Genomic DNA, 24,659 nt, shown 5'->3' on the forward strand with positions numbered 1-24,659 from the left:
CCGATTTCCCGCTCAAGTCTAGTACCAGTCCAATCACCGCCTAAAATCATTGAAACCAGATCAATTACCCCCCTACGGTGGTCTTCCACTTGATTTAAGCGGTTTTGGCTATTCCCGTGCTGATTGGACGCGCTGAGCTGGCAGTAATAAAATTCAGGTAGAGCCGACGCTTCCGGTTGCCCAAGACAGATTCGTCATGGCACACACGCTGGACGCGTTTGAGTTCACCCAAGCGAAGGAGGTGATGGAGCAGCATGCCATTCTAGACTCCATCCGCTTGGAGACAGAGGTGGAGACTAATCGTCGCTACACCTATGATCGATGGCAGAGGTGGACGCAATCTTCGCGGACATGGAGTCGTCTACATCTTCGACGACGAGTAGGCTAGTTTTATCCCCCAAAAGATGCAAGTTCTTCCACCACATAAATGACAGTGTTGTATGTAAATCGCCATAGAAGGTTGCAAGAACGAAATTCTTATTTTGATAATTCTCATCAACTTACAAAGCTATATTTATCCTGTTTGGCTATGTCTTAATCCACAAGGATTTTCTAATAGTTGGACTCTCATGAAAAGTTGCACTTTTCGAAATCGTTTGGGACTTAAATCTCACTTCAATGAGACTTATAGAAACGATTTTTTTCGTTCAGGAGTGATGCTATCTGATAGAGTTCATTTTTTTTGTTCATGTAGTGCAACCTTTTTTTGTCAGCCATGAAGCACAAGAGAGACAGGAGTTATTTCCTGAAGAAGAAAAAATGACTCCACTGTCAATGTAGAAGAGGTAGAAAAAGAATTCCTTCCAACCAGGGCCAGGCCAAACGGCTACCCCCCTCTCGCGGCGCCGCCTCCGCTCGCTCCGGCACAGCCCCCTCGTTCCTTCTCCTCGGCCCAGCCGCGCGCCAGGGCCCCAAATTCCTGCAGAGCGCGGCCGCTGGGAGCTGCAAAAGAGTAAAGTGGAGTAAGAAGCTTCCCCCTTTCTCGACCGATTGCCGTTGGAATCCGGTTCAGGGCGCTGCCTCCTCCACCGGAGCACCGCCGTCTCCTCCGGCGTCCTCGACCCGCGGAGATCACCGCCACCATTGACCGCGTTTCCGCGGACGCCGCCTCCAGGGTTCGGCAAGGCTGAAAACTTCGACATCCCGGTAAGGTCCTGTTGCATTTTGGTTCCGAGCAATGTGAATCTGCAGTAGAAGTTTCAATCTCTTATCTTTTGTGTGTTGTGTAATATGGCATTATTAGTCGATTCCTCCCAAAGTAATATGTGTACTACGTAGAGTATTAGATATTTGCTAGCTTTTGTAGCATTAGCGCTATCATCAAGCTAGCTTTTGTGATGTTAGATGTTACCAAAACGCACCAAATCTTGAACTGGGGTCTCTGTTTAGGGCCTTGTAACATTTTTGGTGGCTTCACTTTTATGGGGATTTTACTTTTTGGAGTCTTGGGTCTTGCTATTTGCACCTTCAGATGTGTACTCCCTCCGTTCCAAAATAGATGAGTCAACTTTGTACTAACTTTGTACAAAGTTGAGTTATCTATTTCAGAACGGAGGACATGCCTGTACTGCCATTGGACTTGTATACTGTATTTTACAGCCAATGAACAGTTATTAGAAGTTAGCATACCATGATTTTTTGTTTGACTGAATAGCATACCATGATTCTAGAAATTAGAACTGCCTGTGAACGGTCTATTTTAGTACTCCATTTCAAAATTATTGAAGTTCTAGATTTGTTTAAGTCAAACTTCTTTAATTTCGACCAAGTCTATAGAAAAATATAGTTGATACCTGGGCTTAAACAAGGTAGATTTAGTTGTTAACTGTATACACAGCCTCTATTGCTGCATTAAGCGAAAGAACATGCATAAACTATGACAGAGCACATGCACTATTTGTCATCCCATAAAACAAAAGTTAATTTCTCTCGACATTTTTGTGGTCTACTCACACAGTGGCAGAGGGGCCAACCTGGGCCATCCCCCCCCCCCACCCAAAGCTAATTTAGTTCTGCCATATCAATAACATGCATTTAGTCATTAACGATGTACCTTTTCCTAATCTTTGCATTAGATGGCCCCTCCAAAAATCCTGATCAAGCTCCGCCACTGACTCACACCTGCCTAAATTACTCATTTAGTGGCATATACATGATCAGAGAAGAGCATGGTGCATGCCACATCCATGGCCTATCCAGGATTTTGACGATGGGTTTTCAGAGTTAAAAATAAATAAAAGAGAAACAATCAAAACACAATCCGGATGATTTCTAGTTCTGTGTTACAATGCCTTAGTACGCAACTTATTCTTCATAGCACGGTTACTGAAACTGACAGATGTGTAACAGACACATACATTACAAAGAAACACAAGAAACAATTCCATAAGAAACACAATGAATCGGTTGAAAATAAAATGGAAGCTTCAAATCGATAAATATAGAGGTCTGCTCAGTGCCTCTTCAAAGCCGGTTGGTTTTGATTCTTTGCCAGCTCACCCCTCAGCTCTTCCACAAAACTATCCTTGTAGCCGTTGTGGAACTCCATGAGCATGAACTCCTTAAGGCTTGGGAGTGATGGCAGCCCAGTAAACAACCCAGTGCTGGCTTGAGAAGTCCAGTCACGAAACTGCAGCAGCTCGAGCTTCGGGGTGGCTTCTTCAAACTTCACCGATTTCAGACCAGCTATGCGATCCAGCTCCAGTACAACCAGGCTCGGGAATGCACCTTGACAGAAGTTGAAACGAACCTCCTTGCCCACGAACAACTCCCTCCACAGGCGCAGAGTAGACAGATTCGGTATCTTCGCAAGGAGTTGTGTGGCAGCATCATGCTCCACAATCCTTGAGCCCTGTAGCCTCTACTTGACGAGATTTGTGAGCCCCTGGATCCATTCGGGCAATTTTACAATGTTGCCGTACAGCTTGAGGCTTTGAAGATTTGCTGGAGGTGAGGAGATGCCATCTAAGCAGCTAGATAAACCAGGATTCCCAGTGACTGTACTAACAGCTTGAGGCTCTGAAGATTTGCTGGAGGTGAGGATATGCCATCTAAGCAGCTAGATAAACCAGGATATCCCAGTGACTGCACTAACAACGATTCCAAGCAGCTGAGACCTGCAATTGCCGAAAGCAAATCTTGACTGCTTCTCTTGTTGACGCCAATCACTCCTAGCTTGCGCAGCCGGGTAAGCTCTTCTATGTCTTGCAGAACGGCTTTTGCCCGTGTGATGTTGACAATACCCAATGTTTTCAGGGCTTTCAGTCTGCGAATTCTTCTTGGCACTGCAACACCACGTGTACTTTGCCGCGTGGCCAATAGAGGTAATATGTTGCAGCAGCACATGGTGCATACGTCACGCCTGTTCACGTCGACATCCATACCCATCTTCTTCTCCAGAAGCTGAGGTGCACAGCATGCCACACAAAATGAAATTGAAGAGCAAGTAATGTTACACAGCCTGTTTATCATTACCTCGGGTAGATCTTCTTGACATGTCTTGATTTCAAGTCTGTCATCATCGTTATCTTCTATGGCCCCAGCACAAATGTTCCGTAGCTTACTAAGCTTGACGATGGTCCATGGCAGCCTTATTATGCGTGTACTCGAGATGTCTATAGTTTCGAGTTGCCTCAGGTTACCCAACGAATCAGGCAGGTGATAAATGCCATCACATCCTCTTAGAGAGAGGTATCTCATGTGAAGAAGCTTCCCGATGCACTCAAGGTGATGGTCAACTAATTCTGAGGTGCCCGGCATGGAAAGTTCACCTTTACATTGGGTTTTCGTAGGCCGACCGGATGGTGGACGTTTGCCCGAGGCCACCACCTGCTCCCCACACCGAGATCACTCTGAGATCATCGCCCCTCGTGTTGATCAGTTGGGCGAGATCCACACTTGCCTTGTCCTGCTGCCTGGTCATATACTCCTCCCTTCATTGATGCCAAACAGCAAGGCATCGGCGCTGCTACTGCCATTGGAGGTGCCGGTGGTGTGCTTAGAGACACCAGCTGAGCTGTTGATGAGGTTCTAGCGCACGTTCCCCTGGCTGACGTCCTCCACCTTAGCCCTGAGCTCCTTCATCCGCATGGCCACACAGCGATGGGCCATCAATGTGCCTGCGCCACGCCACCACCTGGACAGCTTTTCCAGACAGACCGCCAAGTCCTGGAGGCAGTCCTCGACTTCGTAGGCCACGTCCCGGACCTGCTTGACCCATACCTTGACCGCCCTGCTGTTGCGCTCCCGGTAATCGTCAACGGCCATCAGGAAAGCTTGCATCATCTCGAGCTCGTCCTTGATGAAGAAGGTCTGGTCACGCTGGACCCCGAGCTGCAGCGCCACCTGCTCCGCCAGGGCAGAGCGGGCATAGTTCAGCGCTCCATTCACCACGGAATTGCGGACGCTCAGCACCATCACCTCCATTAGTTAGCTGTGATGGATGGATTGGAATGGATAGAGGTAGTGCTGCTAGCTATGGCAGATGCAGATTGTTGATCGATGTAGAGGAGCTAAACAATTATGGTAGGCCTAGGGCCCCCAAGTTGCAGTTTCTTATTCTGTTCTTTTATCAAGTTTGGCCTACTAACCACATATGCCATTGTGGTTGGAGTTTCTTATTCTGGGGTTGTACTACTGCGTTCCGCAAGTTGGAGTGTCTTATTCTGAAATGAAGGCGACGACTCCGGGCTGTATGTTTATTGACAGTCGAAACTAAATCTCGAAATGTGTGCATGCCTTGTAAACTGGAACGGAGGGTCTGAAATGATGCCTTATAGAGTTTGAGCTGTGGGTGGAGATTAACTTCTTTTTTATGCTTCAGTCACTGTACTTAGTTGAATTCGCCATCATCATTTGTGCTTGCATGAAGATTGTGGCAGCTTGAATTATTTTGGTAGCATCTATGTTTATCTTCATTATGTAGCTCTGAACATTTTTTATACAACAATGTATTTTTTTTCTGTTGCCATCTTGAGCAAAAATGATAAGCATTTCTTTATGCAGTCCCTTGGAAGAAAAGGTCTTGGTCCTCGTGAACCCTAGAGAAGAGATAAAGAGTTGTGATGCATTCAGGAACGCGCTACAGAGAAGGCTGCGATGAAGGTTAAGAAGAAAAACAAACACCTGGCTGGTGGCCGCAAGGAGGAAGGCAGATCAGCTCCATATTGCACAAGTAGACAAGCTGAATTGAAAAATTGCGCAAAAAACCCAGCCCAAGGCTACGCTGCGCAAGCAGGCAATTGCAACTGAAGCCTAGAATGAAGTGCGTCAGACATTAGATTGTTATCACCATCTACACAAGACAGAAGCCAGGTTTTGGAATAATACAGCACGTCTTGAACTACAAAGGTCAAGGTCTCAAGGAAACTGAACAATCAAGGCCGATTGCAATTTACGACAGCAGGTGGAGTAATCTACGATTCTACTAAAACAACACAATTTAGAGAGGAGATTTGAGAAGGTGATCAGTAGGAACAGGGAAGACAATAGACCAACACAACAACCCCACCGCAGCCGCCGGATCCAGGCTCGCGGGTGGATGATTATGGGCTGGCAGCTTTGATCTCGCCAAGTTTTTTCTCTCGAAACTTGGCATAACAAAGCAGATAGAATAGGTGGGTTTATAGATGTGTTCTAGTTTTATGGGGTTACACACTCTTACCTCTAATACTAGTGAAGCATTTTTTTCGCTCCATTGCCACTGATATATTCTGAACGAAACGTATAATTTCAGATGCATGATTACAAAATGGTTTGTCTGGTTAAAGAATGTCTGAAACAAAAGCCTCTGGCAGATGTTCTTTGTTTCGCTCCATTGCCACTGATATATTCTGAACTGAAACGTAGATACTTTCAGATGTATGATTACAAAATGGTTTATCTGGTTAAAGAATGTCTGAAACAAAAGCCTTCGGCAGATGTTTTAGATGGAGAGGTCCTGTGCATGAAATGAATGGAGTTAGTTAGAAAATTTCAGAAACAAAAGTGCAGCTGACGTTTTAGTCTATGAAGCACCGATACGGCAATACGAGTACGGCGATACGGGATACGGCAATTTCTAGAAACATCAATACGGCGATACGGCAAATATATATAAATAATTAATAAAATGACATGTAATAAAGGCAAAACATAATACAATGTGTGAGATGAGATCAAAATACTAGCCCATTGGTTGCAGCCAAGCGCATAGGATACAGGACACGACAAGCAGCCAAGCACGGACACGACGCAATCATACCTTGTTGTTGCTGGCGACGTGCGGCGGCGACAGAGAAGACTCAAGTCACTCCACGCGGCGGCAAGGCGAGCCGGCAGGGTGGAGAGGCGATTCAAGGCGGCGGCAGCAACGAGCTACTGCAGGCCGCGGCGGCGAGAAGACTCAAGTCACTCCACGCGGCGGCAAGGCGAGCCGGCAGGGTGGAGAGGCGATTCAAGGCGGCGGCGGCAACGAGCTACTGCCGGCGGACTGCCTGCTGTCGCCAGATCCAATCCTTCGTGGTCGAACAGAGAGGAGAGAGCTGATGTTAGGTTAGGCTTGTGGGCTTCTATTTTCTTTTTAAATCAAAAATCGAGATACTTCAGCGATACCTGTATCCAGGCAGGAACGATCCTCTACAGCCGTCAAATCAATCCAGGCCGTTAATCACGCTCTGGCCCAGTGGTCAGATTGCATCAATCAGACTGAAGTGCTTGCCTCCTTGTTGGTAAAGGATGCAGCGGTACGAGCCTAAACAGATCCTGTTCAAGTAAGGTCGTGCAACAAAACGCTGCGCCTCGCCTTATAAGCTGGTTCCGCTCCGTCTAAACTAGCGAGGTGGGACTAATGTATTTGGCACACAGCGCCGCAGCGCAGCGCACCTCCTCGGTAGGAGATTGGGAGGGGCCTCGTCCCTCGTGGGTGCTGGCCCGTGAGGTTGGGCTGGAGAGTAGACAGATCCTGGCCCATCTGCGAAATATCTGCTCGTATGGCCTTTTCCTCTCTTTTTCGTTGCATCAGCTTTTCATTTTTTGTCCCCTGAAATTTCTTTTTTTCTACATTTAATTAATAGGAAGGAGTATCTGATAAATTACTGTTTCAGTACTCGTGTTCTTCTGTCAGCTCTTACTCTGCACTAGATTAAACAACGCCCGGCCAGCATTATAAACGAGCTGGCATCCACGGCTTTGGCAACGTATCGCCAGAGTTTCTGCCACCTCACCTCCGTGTCATAACATATGGATGTTAGCCCAAGAAAGTCTACGACGTAACTGCTAGCGTCCTTCAACCGCCGTTCCTGCATTGTACTCCCCAGTTTAGTAATCCAGATTCGCCGTCAAGGTTAATTAATTGTCGGTACAAACTAGATTAGAGATTCGACTTGCATCCTAAGTTTTGGGCGTGACACAGCAAAGGGGTAGAACAGTTGCGGCTGCGAGGCGAAGCCGCGGAGAAAGTGGAAGCGGAGACGACGACAAAGTCGAGCAAAGAGCTCGCAGGGAGGAAGAACACTAACCGAAACAGTAAGTAATTTAGTCTACAATTTTACAAATGGTGTAAGCCGCACAAAGAAAAGAAATGAAAATGGCAATACAAAATTAAGTGCACAAATGCGAACCGCAAACACATACACGTACACAGCGCTTGTCGTACGTATATACAGATCAACGCGTATTACTGTACATACATCATCACCTTAACCACACAGAATTGAGAGCGAGAGCGAGGAGGATGCACTACGACATGCTGCTCCGGCGCATGGAGGACGGCATGAGCAACCAGGTCCCGGCGGGCGGCGGCGACGACAGGGACGCCTTCACCATCGTCCGCCTGCCGCACCACGTCCGGGAGATGAACAGGGGCCTCTACGAGCCGGTCATGGTCTCGGTGGGGCCCTACCACATGTCCAGCGCCAGCACCCGCGCCATGCAGGCCCGCTAGTGGCCCATGCTCCGGGACTTCCTCCTCCGGGGGGACCCGGACGGCAGGGCCGGCCTCCTCGCCGACTGCCTCAAGGCGGCGCGCAGGATGGAGCAGCGGGCGCGCCGCTGCTACGGGGAGTCCCTCGACCAGGCCGCCGGCGGCGGGAGCGACGACTTCGTGGGGATGCTGGTGCTCGACGGCTGCTTCGTGCTCCAGTTCCTGCTCCAGTGGAGCGAGAGCGACGCCCGGTGCATGCAGGGCACCTCCACCTACGTCTACTACGACCTGCTCCTCGTGGAGAACCAGATGCCCTACTTCGTCCTCGCCAAGCTCTTCAATCTCGTCATGGGGAATGGCAACGCGGTGGACGATGCGGACCAGGGGCTCCTTCACCTAATATCCAGCTTCTTCAGCCTGCGCGAGCCTCTGGGCATGGTCCCGCTCCCGCCGCCGGCGCCGGAGCTGGCGGGCCAGTTCGCCGAGGTCTACCACCTGCTCCACCTCCAGTACCAGAGGATCGTCATGAGCCCGGAGCGGCGCAGGATCCGCCGGCTCACGGGGCTGGGCGCCAGCCTGCACCGCATCCCCGTGAGCCTCGGCTCGTTCAGGCGCACGCGGGCTAACCAGGCCAGGACGCCGCTGGCAATGCCGTGCGTGACCGTGCTCCAGGAGTTCGGCGTCAGGTTCAAGGAGAAGCCCTCGCCGGCGAGCCAGTTCGACGTGACCTTCCGCGGCGGCACCATGGAGATCCCGCGCCTGGTCATCAACGGCGGCACCAGGATCCTCCTGGCCAACCTGTTCGCGCTGGAGCAGACCAAGGACTGCTGGAACGAGGGGACCATGACGGGGTACCTCGTGCTGATGAACGCGCTGGTGAACACGGGCGCCGACGTCGCCGTGCTCCAGCGCCACGGCATCCTGGACAACATGCTCTCCAACGAGGAAGAGGCGGCGGCCTTCTTCAACCAGCTCGGCGGCAGCGCGCTCTTCGACCCCAGGACGCACCGCTACGCGCGGCTGTTCAAGGACACCAACGATTTCTGCGACTCTCGCTGGAACCGGTACATGGCCGTGCTCAAGCGCGACCACCTCCGGACCCCGTGCTCCATCATCAACCTCCTCGTGGCGGCCATCCTGCTCTTCGTCTCGGTCATCTCTGCTGGCTACGTGATTTGCCGCTACCGCCATTCCTGCACCTGATCAAATAAGTTACTGTATTTCTTCGGAGTTCGGAAACTCAATATGGACCTGGTAGCTAGCCAAGATACTCATGCAACTGTCTCTGTAAATAACCTGTGACATACTCCAATAACATAATCAATCATGTTCAAGTTGAAACTTTTAGTGGCCACTAAGAAAAAAATGTTTTTCTTTCGAAACGAACTTGCCTCATCCATTAATTTAGCAGCAGAAAATTGCCAAGTTAATTAGTTGAAAACCAAGCGAAAACCATCAACATCACTAAGCGATACACATCCCGTAGACACATCGGAGAAGCGCCGACTACCTCAACCATCGCTCCCCCATCATCGTTGACATAGAAGCCTTGATGCCAATATCGCAGCCGTCCAGTGGTCCCGCTTGTCGATGCCCATCACTAAAGACGAACCCCCAAGAGGGAATACGACACCAAGACACCGCCATCGTCCGATCACACGAGATTAAGGGTTTCCCCTGGAGCTGTCGTGATGGCTGGATCTGTGCAGGAGGGGCACAACAGCAATGCAGTCAACGATGGCCGCAACCGCCGCCATAGCTGGTCATGTCACAAAGCCGAGACATGGTCTTCACCCAAGCTCCCACGCCGCACATCAACTGATGTCGGCGTCGGCAATCCCGCTAACCACCACCACCATGAAACTACCCATCGACGAAAAAGAACCGAGATCCGCCGCAGCCAACCGCACCTCACAGAGACCACCGACGGCCAAACTCCAGCTCGAGGCGCCAGATCCGTCAACGACAGTCGGAACGCAGGCCATCAAACACAACGTGAATCACCATGCCCTACCGAGCACCATGTCGACAAGGAACAAAGGAGCGCTACCCGAGGCTAAGAACCACCATGATGCCGACCCACATCCATACATCAGTTGCGTCGACGCGCACCATCGCGCTCACCGGAGACTAGATCTGCTACACCAACAGCAAGAGGTGCCCTTCTTTGCCATCCCAGGACACCGAGCCATGAGCTAGTTCCATCGGGGGCATCCTCACCACGACAAATCTGCGTTGGCACGCACCCGTTGTGCCCTCATCGCCGAAGTTGTCGTCCATGGCCGCCCGATCCACACCACCATGCACCCCGCAGCCTTTTGTCATGACTAGCTCTCAGAATGACATCAACGTGCTTCGGCGTTCTCCGGTGTTCGGAAGGCTTGCAGAAGGCAACTGCTCGGAGGTTAACTTTGAGATCAATCGCCACCACATCAACAAGGGGTACTACCTAACTGATGGCATTTATCCCCAGTGGACAACTCTTGTGAAGACAATACCCAATCCAGTAGGAGAGAGGCAGAGATCTGCTCAAGAACATGAGAGTGCTAGGAATGATGTGGATCATGCTTTTGGTGTGTTTTAATCTCGATGTGGCATCATTCGGTACCCTGCTAGAAGTTGAAGCACTAAAAAATTGTAGGTGATGACTGCTTGTGTGATCATGCACAACATGACCGTAGAGAATGAGCGTAACCTTAGACCAGGGGTTTCAAAATTCAGGGTAAAAATGTGCCTGAGCATGAAGGAGCGGCAACTTTTGCACAGTTCATCCAATTTCATCATGAAATGTGTGATTGAGCAACTCACATTCAATTTCAAGATGATTTGGTTGAGCATATGTGGGCTCACCTTGGCAACCAATAGATGTATCGACTCTTTTTCTTTTCAATGTATTTGTGACACTTAAAATTGGGACAATTACATTCGAGCTCCTAGTTGTGTTACACCCGTTTGATTTGCCCTTAAATTCAAAAACCCTCGTTTTTGTTCAAGCTCGTTTGTTCCTCTTATAGTTTTGCCCTTTGACTGTTTGATCGTCACTTTGAAACCTTCATAACGAATTGATACTAACATAGAAGAATGCAAATAAGATATCAAAATGTTCGGAAAAACATCACCTGCATGTGCATTTCATTTACATTCATGACAAAAGTGTTGGGAAGTACCCATCTCAGTTTGAGCTCATATGATGTCAACATGAACAGTAAAAATCAAAAGAAAAATCTGGTCTTTTTGGTGGAGAAAATGCAAATGTTTTTAGTGATCAGAAAGTTTCATCAGGGAATGACATTCGTAGAAGTCGCGGCAAAAAAGCAAAATTGATGCTCCAAAACAAAAGCATTTTGGAGTGTTGATTTTTTTTTTTGCGAAGACTTCCATGAATGTCATTCCCTGATGAAACTTTATATGAGCTCAAACCATTAGTCATTGTTTGCGAAAAACATACTCCCTCCGTCCGGAAAAGCTTGTCCCTCAAATTGATGTATCTAGCACTTACCAAGTGCTAGATACATTAAGTGCTAGATACATCAATTTGAGGGATGTATCTAGCCCTTACCAAGTGCTAGATACATCAATTTGAGGGACAAGCTTTTTCGGATGGAAGGAGTAATTCGGAATGTTTTGAAACTTTATCTATTTTTTTGGATTTTACTGTTCATGCTGAGATCATATGAGCTCAAACTGAGATGAGGACGTTCCAACACTTTTGTCATGAATGCAAATGACATGCGCATATAGGTGTTGTTTGTCCAAATATTTTGACACCTTATTTGCATTTTTCTGAGTTAGTATCAATTTGTTTTAAAAATTTAAAGTAACGGTCAAAAGGTCAAAGGGCAAAAGCATAAGTGAAGCAAACGAGCTTGAACAAAAACGAGGGTTTTTTGAATTTAGGGGAAAATCAAACGGGTGTGACACAACTAGGGTCTCAAATGTAATTTTCTCATTTAAATTTTATTTGGTTTGTAAACTATGAGATTTTTATTTGGTTGTAAAAACGACAAGATTTTTAATTTGGTGTGATTTAAACTTTGGGCAACATTTGATATGTATGAAAAAATTGTGCCAAAAATATGGCCATACCGACCAAGCAGACGAAAAAATCGTCGGCGTGTTGGGCACGCCGACCAGCAAAATACGGGCCGGACGCGGCCCCCAAACACCATGCGTCTCGTTTGGGTCGCCATGCTGGGGTTGCTCTAACTTAATGTACTTCCGAGACAACTTGTTTAGTGGATCGTTGCCATTGGAGATCGGTAGCTTGAAGCACATCACAGACATTGATTTATCTGATAGTCAATTTTCTGGTGAGATTCCTGCATCTATTGGTGATTCCCAAAGCCTGCAATTCTTAAAGATGCAGGGAAACTTCCTGCAAGGTGGAATACAGGCATCCATGGGGCAGCTGAAAGGCCTTGAAAGAGTTAAATGCACTGGAGGTTCTAAAAGTTTCACCTGAGTGTCACTTTAGTCCTAATTCTTCGAAAATGCACCTTTCGGTCCTAATTGTTTAGTAAGTGGTTCATCCGAGGTCCTTTTTTCACGAGCGCTTGCTGACCTGCCTGCGTGGCACATTGACCCATGCCACGTCGACAGAGGGCCCAGCCGCTTGGCAAGAAAAATACATTGGAGGTCCTAAAAGTTTCTGGGCAGTGTAACTTTAGTCCTACTTCTTTCAAAATGCACGTTTAGGTCCTAATTTTATAGTAATTGGTTCACAAGAGATCCTTTTTTGCACGATCATTCGCTGACATGCTTGGTTGCGCGTTGGCCCGCTGAGGATGCTCCAACGCTCCTCTTCATCACCCGCTTCCCTGTTGCCCTGGCCATGGCAACGTTGTGGGCACGAGAGAGAGAGAGATTCGGCAGGGACCGGGAAATGTCAAGAGGGGGAGGATTACAAGGGTCTTTTTGTCAAAAAAAGAGCAACTGCAGCGGCCTATAAGTTGACGTGGCATGGGTCAATACGTCACGCAAGCAGGTCAGCGAACGATTGAGCAAAACAGGACCTCGGGTGAACCACTTACTATAGAATTAGGATCTAAACGTGCATTTTGAAAGAAGTAGGACTAAAATGACACTGCCAAGAAACTTTTAGGAACTCTAGTGTATTTTTCTCGCCTGGCGGTTGGGACCTCAGTCGGCGTGGCATCGGTTAACGCGCCACATGGGCAAATCAGCAAGCGCTTGTGAAAAAAGACCTCGTATGAACCACTTACTAAAGAATTAGGACCTAAAGATGCATTTTGGAAGAATTAGGACTAAAGTGACAAAACAACAAAACTTTTAGGACCTCCAGTGCATTTAACTCGCCTTGAAATACTTGGATCTTCCAGATAACAACCTGTCAGGAGAAATTCCTGAGTTTCTTGGGAGTATAACAGGCCTTGGTAGTATAACTTTATAGCCCCAAAAGAGGGGATATTTCTTGATGCAAACTCAACCGCAATTCAGGGAAATGAAGGACTGTGCGGGGGCATCCCTGGAATGAAGTTGCCTCCGTGTTCCACCAATGCCTCCAAGAAACGGCCTTTGAAGCTTATCATGACAATCTTCAAAAGCAGTGGAGTCATATTGCTTATCGTCCTCATTGTAGCAATGTTTGCTTGCTGGTATAGCAGGAGGAGCAAGCCACACCAAGCTAACACAGACTCATCATTCTACAAGGGAAGACTGGTGATCCACGACCAGCAGGTCATTGTAGCTGTCGAAGTGTTCAATCTGCAACAGCGTTGTGCATCTCAAAGTTTTCTTGCAGAATGCAAGACCCTAAGTCGTGTTCGGCATCGAGACCTTGTGAAGATCTTGACAGTCTGGTCAAGTATGGATTTCAAAGCTCTTTTGTTGAATTTCTACCGAATGGAAATTCGGACCAATGGATACATGAGCCTGCTGAGGAAAATGATCAAGATAAGGTGCTAGATAATCATCGTAAGGCTCAGCATCGCCATTGATGTGGCATCTGCACTTGATTATCTTCACCAACACATGCCATTGCCAATTATTCACTGTGATCTCAAGCCAAGCAACATTCTCCTTGATAGTGACATGGTTACTCATGTTCGTGATCTTGGGCTTGCAAGAGCCCTGCCTAAACACCCAAGCGGCTGTTTAGAGAAATCAAGTGGCTGGGCTACAATGAGAGGAACAATTGGCTATGCTGCTCTAGGTATACATAAATACGTTCTAACAGCTGTCTTCAGCTTAAATGCGTAAGCATGTTCAGTGCTTCTAATTCTTTTATTATGATGTTTGCAGAGTACGGTTTGGGCAACAAAGTTTCAATCCTAGGTGATGTGTACAGCTATGGGGTACTGTTGCTGGAGATGTTTACTGGCAAAAGACCAACAGACGGCGAGTTTGGAGAAGCTCTAGGCCTTCACAAGCATGTCCAAATGGCACTTCGAGTTCCAGACAGAACCACCAATTGTTATCAGAGGACAAAGATGGAGGAGAAGCAAACACCTCAAACCCTGGCAGGAAAAGAGATATATCAATTGCTTGCATCACTTCAATTCTGCACATTGGAGTTTCATGTTCAAAAGAAACTCCAATAGACCGCATGCAAATTGGAGATGCTTTGAAAGAGTTGCTGAAGATAAAAGACAAGTTTCTCATGCATCTTTCCAGTATGCAAGTGTCACGTAACTAAAGGATTGGAGGTACTGTTCAGCTGAGGTGCTATTCAGTTGAGGTCCTTAGGGTTCTATTCAGTTGAGGCACCATAGACCTCCAAGCTCAAGCAGTCGGCTTTATGGATATGATATAAATCTATGGCGTGTAGCAGCGTATTGGCACAAACAAAACATATCAAGTTTACATATGATCATATTTGTTAATATACAAATATTCTTACCATCTTCCATTCTATTACCTCCGTCCCAAATTACTCGTCTTAGATTTGTCTAGATACAGATGTATCTAGACACAAAAACGTGTCTAGATACATCTGTATCTAGACAAATCTAAGACAAGCAATTCGGGACGGAGGGAGTATATAGTTACAGCAAGACTTCTGATGTGCACACAAAACTTGTAATCCAGTACAATGTAAGTCCGTTCAATTAGAAGTTGTCCGGTTTAATTTTGTATATTGCTACAGAGATAGTGAGCATTTGTGCAGGTGGCCAACTGCCTCTACATTTTTAGTATCCAGATACAAATAATCGTAACATAATATAAGCCATTTTACTTCAAGATTTTTTTTTACTGGAAAGAAAAAAATGACTGGTACATTTTACTTCAAGATTTCACACACGTATAGTTTTTGTATGTCAAGAACACAAGAGATATTGAGTGCTGATGGGTACATGAATTTAACCCATTTGCCAGCTGAAAGGAAAATTATCTTGCATATATTTTTAGAAGTGTTTGACGTTTATAACAGAAGGCAAACTTTACCACCACCCCAATTTATTATCCAGTGGCGCTTTACATGGTTACATTTGATTGCACTTAGTATTTCGATATTTCCACTTTTCCTTCTATTTTCAGTGGTTATCTCAGTCCCCGATTATAGAAAACCAAATCCCAAATAAGCTGAACCTAACTTTCAGTTTAACCAAATGCCCACCCTACTATGGGGCACACCGGCATAATAAACCATGGGAAGTCGCTATATATTACAGCAATCAGAGATGAAGAGAGGAATCATGTAAAGGATGATATTAGGCATATGGGATACGCCATTAACGAAGGCAATCACTCCAAAGTCCAAAGTGCACAGGTAGGCAGGAAGATTTGAGAAGATGTCCATAAACATGGAATGATTTACTCAAAAAAAAAAAGCTTAGCCTTGGACTACACTAGCAGGTAAATTACAACTGAAACCTACAATGATGAACTAAAACATTAAATTCATGACATTTATCATCCATAATAGAAGCCAGGTTTTGGGTTAATAGTGGTCGCAAAGGTCAAGGAAACTGAACATCTTGAACTACAAAGGTCAAGGAAACTGAACGTCTTGAACTACAAAGGTCAAGGAAACTGAACACGGTCAAGATTGGCTGTATTTATCACAGCAAGTGGTCCAGTGACTGGTGGACTAGATTGGAACAAGTTTAAGTCAAACCTAATAGCAAATGAAGTTTTTGTTTTTGAACAGAGGTCAAGAAAATTGAACATTTAGACTGGCTGTATTTATCACAGAAAGTGATCTAGTGACTGCTGTACTAAACTAGCACAAATTTAAGTCAAATCTATTATTCGGATAGATTTTGTGTTGCAGCAGTTTAAACAGACAAGCACATGACACAATACTAGCCAAAGCTTACACTAAAATGAGCTACACTGGATATGGAAACACACAAATGATGAAATGGTCGAGCTTACAAAAGCATTAGTCCTCATCGTCTTCATCTGAGCTCCCGACGTCGCTATTGTACTCATCGCTGCTAGAACTGATAATGTCAAGGTTCACAGCTGCGACCTGTATTGGCTCTTGGGCCCTTGGCACCATTGGCTGCACCCCAACAGGAATCGGTACACTGGGTCGTTGTTCCTCAGGCTTGACAGCAGGAATGATGCCACCCAGCTCGATCGGGTCCCCAGGCTTCCATCCAGGTGGCGGCATTGGAATAACAGGAAGCAGAGCAGGCAAACCTTTCTGCCAACCTGGTGGCACTGTGATTGGTAGCATAGATGGCCGTGGAGGCTCTTCCTCCGGTAGCTCGAATAGCGGCATGGACTCCATCTCTGCTGTGACCCCCTCCTTCGTTTCCAGGGGTTTCTTGGGCACCCCAACATCCAAATCAGCAAACTGATACAGCTGTGACATCCGCAGCTCGTTATCCTGTGGCGCAGGCGGCAATGCACCCCTCAGAGGCAGCCCAGCACCATGCTCCGGCGGTGCAAAGGTCGTGTAGCTTATGCGATGTGCATAGGTCAAGATGTCATCCAGCTTGAGCTTGGAGTGCAGGGATGCGCCGAAGTCGCCCTGCGACACCGGCTCGGGCTCGTCAACAGCGGCGGCGCCGCGCGGGCGCTTGGGATCACGGCGGTAGTCGGCGTAGTCATCGACGAGGCGGTCGAGCACGTGGTGGGCCTCGCGCAGCTTCTTCGCGAAGGCGAGCAGCGAAGCATCCTTGGCGCGCGCCTCGCGAGCGAGCTTGGCGCGCGCGTCCTGCAGGTCGAGGGTCTCCTGCAGCTCGGCGACGGTCTCGAAGAGCTGCGTCTGGAGGGAGGTGAGCATCGACATGGCCTCCTTGGTGGTGGAGACCGGGGCCGGCAGCGGCGTAGGCGCCGCGGAAGCCGACGACGACGGTAGGAAGTTGGGGAGCGAGCCCCGGTACGACGAGATCCAGGCGGCGCGGTTGGGCGAGAGCTCGAAGAGGTTGGAGGCGAGGGAGGAGATGAGGTGGAGCAGCGACTGCGCGCGCGGGAGCGGCGGCAGGAGCGGGAGCAGCGCCGGCGAGGTGGTTAGGGTTGGGACCGCGATTCCGGCCGCGGACGGGGCCGCGCTCGCGGACGGCGGGTTGGCCTGCGGCGGCGAGGAGGTGGGGTTCGCGGGAGACTGGTTGGGCGGGAGCGACGGCGACGAGGCGGTCACCCCCAGCCTCGCCGGCGACGGCATGTGCGACTGCATCATCGCGGCGGCGGGGGCGACGGACTGGGGAATCCAACGCGAGGAGCAGAGGCTCGTCGACTAGCCGGGCTATTAGGCACGCGAGGTCCTCTTAGTGGGATCCTGGGCCTGACGTGAATATGGGCTTGATGACTTCTTTTGGGAGAGATCTGGGCTTGATGACAAGTCAGGCTTGTCAGCCCAACAAGCCCATATATCCGCAATAAAAGCTCGCCTTGAAACCCTCGGCTTCCTCACCACCGATCATTTTGGCGGGAGAGCAGCAGTTCGCCGCCTCCACTTTCCCGCGCAGAGCAAATCAGCAATGGACGGCGGCGCCTCCTTCCAGGCCGTCGCGGCCGCCGCCGCCATGGAGATGGAGGAGTACCTCAACTGGAAGAAGAACGCGCCGGTGCTCTACGACCTCGTCATGTCCCACCCGCTCGAGTGGCCCTCGCTCACCGTCCAGTGGCTCCCCTCGGGGTCCCCGGCCTCCGCCCGCTCCCACCGCCTCGTCCTCGGCACCCACGCCTCCGACGACTCCCCCAACCACCTCATGCTCGTCGACGCCGTGCTCCCGCTCCCGCCGCGCCTGGCCGCGGCGGCCGCCGCTGAGGGCCGCGCCGTCCCGGCCCCGTCCGTGTCCATCGGCCGCTCGGCGCCGCATCAGGGCGAGGTCAACCGCGCCCGGTGCATGCCGCAGCGGCCGTACACCGTGGCCACCAAGACCTGCGTCGACGAGGTGCACGTGTACCACCTCGGGGAGGACGGCGACAAGGGCGGCGCGGATGTCGTGCTCAGGGGTCATGGCGCGGAGGGGTATGGGCTGGCGTGGAGCGCGATGAAGGAGGGGTTCCTCCTGAGCGGCTCGTATGATAAGAAGATTTGCCTGTGGGATCTCAAGGCCGGGAATGGAGCCCCGGTTCTGGACGCGCAACAGGTGTTTGAGGTAATGTCCCAACGTATGCTCCTGTGCTGTTCCTGTTCCCCGCATTTATCTTGTTTTTCATATGTGATTTTAGGAATCTTTCAGTGGCGGAGCTTCATGGGGGCCAACCTGGGCGGTGGCCCCCCCAGCCCAAGAAAAAAACACCTACTACTCATTAGTTTTTCTGACATATGTTCAGTAAAAATAGCCTAAATCTCATAGTTTTGCCCCTCCTTGGCCCATTGCCCCTCCAAAGATTTGGCCCAAGCTCCGCCACTGGAATCTTTGAATAGTATAGTATATACTGTGATCCTAGTGTAGTAGCAGCTAGGACTGGAAGCAGAAGTGATTAACACTTCTGCCTTCATAAGAAGTGTGGATACCCGAAGCACTGGACTCAGTCATAACAACACCAAGAAACCTACCACGAATTATGATGTCCTTCGTTTTCCATTACCCAGAGCACATTCAGTTGAAGTCGCTGAATGTGAAAAGATAATATAATGAAATCCAACCGAAAGTCCTGTAAGGATGATCACATTCAGTGCCTACAAACCTGATATATTGGAACTTCCCCTGATGCACACAATTCTTCCATATCTGGTGGCTAACCAGGCTAGATACATCAATCTTGCACATGAACGTTCTGTATGTCATTTTTCTTCACTTTTCAGGCATATTGGCAACAAGATTTGTCTGATTTGATGTTCTAAATAGCAATTTGTGTTGGGCAAGAGATGCGCTCCTTCTGTTATTATTCATCAATTCATGATTCATTTGGACTCAAAGAAGTGCTGTCTTCTGACATCAGGTTAACCAACCATTGCGATAACATGAGAACACATAATAACAATAAAAGCTTCATGGTTCCTCTTAAGCAATTAGAACAAAATATCGTCACCTTGGTTGCCACCACAATTCATCACTTCTGTATGGTGCTCTATTTTGAAGACTGGACTTGAAATAAACTTGTTCGCTGTTTGCCGTGGTTTCATACGAGGAAAATTAATGTGTCAGCTGGATGGTGAAAAACATAGTTTTCTATGATTTGGAAAGACTTGCTGAGTTGAGTACCTGCTTTCAGAAATAATAATGCAGAGGGTGGAGACCTTTTTCCTTTTTAGCAAGTAGCTGATGAGCATTGCGTCATTTGCGCTAATATTGCTACAGTCGTACTTCTTTTATGCTTTCAAATGAAATGAGCTTCTTGGCCCCAGATCACCCTCCAACCACAAGCCTTATAGTTCAGGACCTAGCTTACTCAAAAACTACTACAGCAGCTAACACTAAGTTTTTTTTTGCGGGGGAGCAGCTATCACTAAAATGACAGTTTCATAAACCATTATTACAAATTACTCAAAGTTAATACTTCTGCCTTCATAAGACCTGTGGATACCCGAAGCACTCATAACTCGTAAGTCATAACAATGCCAAGAAATCAACCACGAATTATGCCGTCCTTCGTTTTCCATACCCAGACCAGTATATGTGAAAGGATAATATGATGAAATGCAACAGAATCTCCCTGAATGGATGAGCAAATTTAGTCGAAGTCACCACTTCATTCACCGTTTTGTCTACTGTCTGCAAACCTAATATATTGAAACATCCCCTGATATACTCGATTATTCCATATATGGAGGCTAACCAGGCTAGGCACATTAATCTTGCACCAGAAACGTTTATTATGTCATTTTTCTTCACTTTTCAGGCATATTGAAAATAATGTTTCTCTGATTTTATTTATAAAATAGCAATTTGTGTCAGGCAAGATATGTGCACTTCCTGTTATTACTCATCAAGTCACACTTCATTTGTAATCAAAGAAGTGGTCTCTCCTGACATCAGATTAACCAACCGTCGCGATAACATGAGAATGCATGATCTCAACAAAAGTCTCACAGTTCTTATTAAGCAATTAAAATAGAATACCATCAGCTTGGTTCAGGGGCGGATCTACAGGGTGGACAGGGCGAGCCCACCCTGGGATTTTGGGTCAGTCTGTCTAAAAAGCCCACCAAGCAATTGGCAGCCTACTCGTCCTGATCCGCATGCACGCACAGCCGCACCGCGTCCCGAATCCCAACTCTGATTCCCTCTATGGTCTGCGCTCCGGGTCTCTACTCGACGCCTGCCTCCTGGCCGTCTCCGAACGCCGCGGCTTTAGTGGATGTGTGCTTTATCCCCAGGAGGCTAGGAGCCGCCCGCTGCCCAGTGTCCAGCAGTGTGCAGCAACTAGCAGTCCACCATCCAGCAGCCTGACGCAGCTTGGTTGTCCTCAGACCTCAATACCGTCCCATTCAAAAATTTCTTATTGATTGCATCTTAGTTCTTTATTGATTATTCATTATAATTAGGGTTTGCTGTGTGCGTTTTGACATTGTCTAATTATGATTATTGATTCATTTGGCCTTTCTGTCTCCATTGTGACATTGTCCAATTAGGATGCAAAATTCAGACTTTATTGAGAATTTTAATATATTTGTATGCCCAAATTGATCTATTTCTATATTGCTATTGGTAAATCAATTAGTCCATTGGCATGCCGTATTTGTTATCCAACTTTTTTTGTAAGGTGGACCATCCTGTTTCAAAATCCTAGATCCGCCATTGGCTTGGTTGCCACTATAATTCATCACTTATGTATGGTGCTTTAATATGAAGATTAGACTTGAATAAATTTATTTGCTGTTTGCAGTGGTTTCATACTAGGAAAAATACTGTTTTAGCTGGATGGTGAAAACACAATTTTCTATTATTTGAAAAGACTTACTCAGTCGACTACATGCCTTTAAAAAATTAATGTGGAGGCTGGAGACCTTTTCCATTTTTGAAGCAAGTAGGTGGTGAGTATTGCATCATTTGGCTACTTATTTTTCAAATAAAATGAGTTTCTTCACCCCATATCAGCCTCCAATCACAAGCCTTACAGTTCAGGACTGAGCTTACTCAAAAACAACTACAGCAGCTTAAACTTAAACGACAGGTTCAGAAACCATTATTACAAAGTACTTGCTCATTACAAAGACCAGCATCAGCTGAACACTGAGAAGCATACCAAAGTAATTGAACCCCAGCATAGAAGTATGACTTCCATCAGCCATTCTCCAGCCGGAGCATCATAGCTCCCCATCCTTATTAGTCATATTATTTTTGACAACGCTTCTGTTGTCACTAAAAACATTCATCTGTGAACATGGCCACAAGTGGAAACGGGACTTGTAACTATTATGCCTGGATCCACATTATTTTGATATGATGTCACAATCATGATTTCTTAAGTTACCTCATTACTTACGTGCTTGTCTTACTTGTCCAAAATCCAAAATCGTAATTGCATGGTTCTGTTTTACAGATGCGACATAAGAGTGTATGGGTGTTTATTTTATGATATGACGATCTTCACAATCATGAGTATGTAAGCAAGGCTGGCAATGTTAAACATCTAGTTAAATTTTATGTTTTTGCAGGCTCATGAGGATGTCGTTGAAGATGTTGCTTGGCACCTTAAGGATGAAAACCTATTTGGATCTGTTGGTGATGACTGCAAGTTCATGATGTGGGACCTGCGTACGAACAAACCAGAACAATCTATAGTTGCGCACCAAAAGGAAGTAAGCATGCTTTAATTGATAGTTGCTGAGCTAAATGTTTTCCTATGTTGATGGGGACATAGCTGCAGTACTACAGTTTGTTCTATACTCACTTTTTTGCTGAGCTAAATGTTTTTCTGTGTCTGAGTGGAGTATAGCTGCAGTACTACAGTTTATTCTAAGCTCAACTTTTACTATAGTGGGAAGACCTTTTCTTTGTGGAAGCATCCTTACTGAAAAAGATGCAAACCTATTTGGGTCTGTTAGTGACGACTGCAAGCTCATGACGTGGGACTTGCACAGCGGCGAAGCTATGTGTTAGTCTGTGGGATCAGTTGACCCCACAGCTTTTTAGAAAATAAGCCTAAAACACTGTTCAGTACTGTTCATACTGAAGAAAAAAAATCCAAAAAATACCATTGACCCCACAGAAACTTTAGGCTGGCCTCGCCGCTGGAATTGCATATGAACAAACAGGAACAACCTGTAGGTGCTCATTAAAAGGAAGTTAGCATGCTTTGATCAAGAGCTACTGGGCTAAATGTTTTTCTGTGTCGAGGGGAACATAGCTGCACTATACTCATTTTTTAGTAAGCAAGACCTTTGCTTTATGTACCGGAGTGGTATGTGAAGCATGTTTTCTAAAGTTGTAATGATATACTTATTCCTTGTGTCTGGCTTCAAAATTTTCACCAGCAGATGGTTTTTTTAGTTGGTATATCATCAGTTTGCTTGTGTGACTGTAGCTACTGTACTGAAGTTTGCTTGTGTGATTGTTTTATGTTTGTGACTTTGAGTTAGAATATGACAAAACCTTGGTGATATGTGGCTCTGCATGGTGAATAGAAAATATCAATGTTTATGCTAGCACCTACAGTTTGTTTCTGTGTAAATAGATGTCCCTTATTTCAGTATTCTCATGTGTTCTCATCATGATGTATATCATCACTTTTTTCAGGTTAACTCTCTATCCTTCAATCCATTTAATGAATGGATCTTGGCTACAGCATCTGGCGATGGAACTATTAAGCTATTTGACTTGCGAAAACTATCTAGAAGCTTGCATGCTTTCGACAACCATGAGTATGTATATATATTTTTTGTCTTACCTATTTGCGGCAGTCAGTTCTTCTCTTTTTTTTTGTCGAGACAACTCTCTGTTTCTTATTGATCAGTCTACCTGCTATTCTTCAGTTTTGCTGCTACGCATCTGATGTTATTGTGTTGCGCAATTTGCACGTGCAGGGGCGAGGTTTTCCAGGTTGAGTGGAATCCAAATCTGGAGACTGTATTAGCTTCCCATGCTGCAGACAAAAGGGTGATGATATGGGACGTTAGCAGGTAAGTTTAGTCAAATCTGCTCCCATATTCTATCTTACATTTGCAGCTGGCATCTCATTTTTGGTGCCGCCACACTGTTATTTACTCGTGAATCCTTCCCAAAGGGAAACAAACATACTGATGTGAGCTGAGATTGACCCAAAAGATGAATTGCATTTTGTAACCTCAGTAAATAAATTGCTAAGGCATATGCATCCACGGTCACTATCTGTACAAAAGATGAACACCTGGTTGTTGTGTGGACTGCCTTTGAGAGCTTCGTGACTTGACAGATATGCTATCTTCCATGCGATTTGTGGCTGAATTTTGTCATATGCTGTCCATCGCCTTCAGGATCGGCGAGGAGCAGGCGGACGAGGACGCGGGTGACGGGCCACCGGAGCTCCTTTTCGTCCACGGCGGGCACACGGCCAAGATCTCGGAGCTGTCGTGGAACCCCAGCGAGAAGTGGGTGGTGGCCAGCGTGGCGGAGGACAACGTGCTGCAGATCTGGGAGGTGGCAGAGAGCATCTACAGCGACGACACCAGCAACAGCAACAACGCCTCGTTCCTGTCCACATAAGAAGACGCCACCAACCCAACTGCTTCCCTGATATGTGGACGATGGGGACATGGATCGTAGTCTTTGCGTGAGTGGATGCGTCGCGTGCGGTTTACTTGTAGTGCCTCGTACGGTTTCGTCGCTTAATTAGCAGCTGCCGCTATCGTTTGGCCCCTAGATCCTCGAGACATGGATGGATCGAGTATCTTGGAGAAGTGACTCTGGAAACATTTGTGCGTCCATGCTGAAGCCTGTTATGTTACCTGGTGCGTGTGTGTGCCTGTTGTGAGGCAGAAGTTTTCAGGCCTTGGTGCTGAATTGTCACTCGGTGCTCTCGTGGTCGCACGGTCCACATCATCCTCTGCTGAAACTCTGCTTATGTGGTCGCACACGCGACGCCTTGTCACTCACTTTCCACGGCGCAATCATTCGCTCGCTGCCTGGTGTGGCGCTCCGACGCGACGTGGGGGAGCGACTTCGAGGCGTGGCCGTCCCATCTCGCCGGACGTGACGCGTCCGCCGCTCGCCGGGTCGCATGCCCACGGCACGCCATGTCATGCCTGCCACTGCCAGTATGCAATGCAAGCTCGTTTCCGATCGCCAATCGTTTTACCAAAAGCAGAGCCCTGCTGCTCTGCTCTGCCGCGCCCATGCCCATGCACGCACGGCATCGACGTGCCCCTGACGACGGCGACGACGTCTTTGACTCATCTGGCAGCCCTGGCTTGCACTTTGCAGCCTCGGTTGGTCAACACCAGACGCGTGCGCAAATTGTTTTTTACCTACAG

The 24,659-nt window shown here is 47.5% G+C and overlaps 2 protein-coding genes and 3 pseudogenes across 2 annotated transcripts; 3 read left to right on the forward strand and 2 right to left on the reverse strand.

Annotated features, from left to right (window-relative positions):
* Window positions 1-6,588: 6,588 nt before the first annotated feature.
* Window positions 6,589-6,759, reverse strand: LOC123109412 (uncharacterized; annotated as a pseudogene).
* An 897-nt stretch (window positions 6,760-7,656) lies between these two features.
* LOC123107565 (UPF0481 protein At3g47200-like) lies at window positions 7,657-9,103 on the forward strand (annotated as a pseudogene).
* A 4,232-nt stretch (window positions 9,104-13,335) lies between these two features.
* On the forward strand, window positions 13,336-14,568 carry LOC123104624 (putative receptor-like protein kinase At3g47110; annotated as a pseudogene).
* Window positions 13,920-17,555, reverse strand: LOC123104622 (mediator of RNA polymerase II transcription subunit 4). Its single transcript, XM_044526502.1, has 2 exons — window positions 16,238-17,555; window positions 13,920-14,376 (listed from the first exon to the last, which is right to left on the reverse strand). Exon 1 carries the CDS (start codon window positions 17,490-17,492, stop codon window positions 16,245-16,247), a length of 1,248 nt encoding a protein of 415 aa, XP_044382437.1. The 5' UTR covers window positions 17,493-17,555; the 3' UTR covers window positions 13,920-14,376; window positions 16,238-16,244.
* Window positions 17,556-17,726: 171 nt separating this feature from the next.
* LOC123104623 (histone-binding protein MSI1) lies at window positions 17,727-24,133 on the forward strand. The gene is made up of 5 exons (XM_044526503.1): window positions 17,727-18,417; window positions 21,867-22,010; window positions 22,948-23,072; window positions 23,235-23,330; window positions 23,664-24,133. The coding sequence occupies exons 1-5, from the start codon at window positions 17,794-17,796 to the stop codon at window positions 23,890-23,892; spliced, it is 1,218 nt and encodes a 405-aa protein (XP_044382438.1). The 5' UTR covers window positions 17,727-17,793; the 3' UTR covers window positions 23,893-24,133.
* Window positions 24,134-24,659: the final 526 nt, after the last annotated feature.

Source organism: Triticum aestivum, chromosome 5A, assembly GCF_018294505.1.
Source record: "Triticum aestivum cultivar Chinese Spring chromosome 5A, IWGSC CS RefSeq v2.1, whole genome shotgun sequence".
In the NCBI taxonomy this organism is placed as follows: domain Eukaryota; kingdom Viridiplantae; phylum Streptophyta; class Magnoliopsida; order Poales; family Poaceae; genus Triticum; species Triticum aestivum.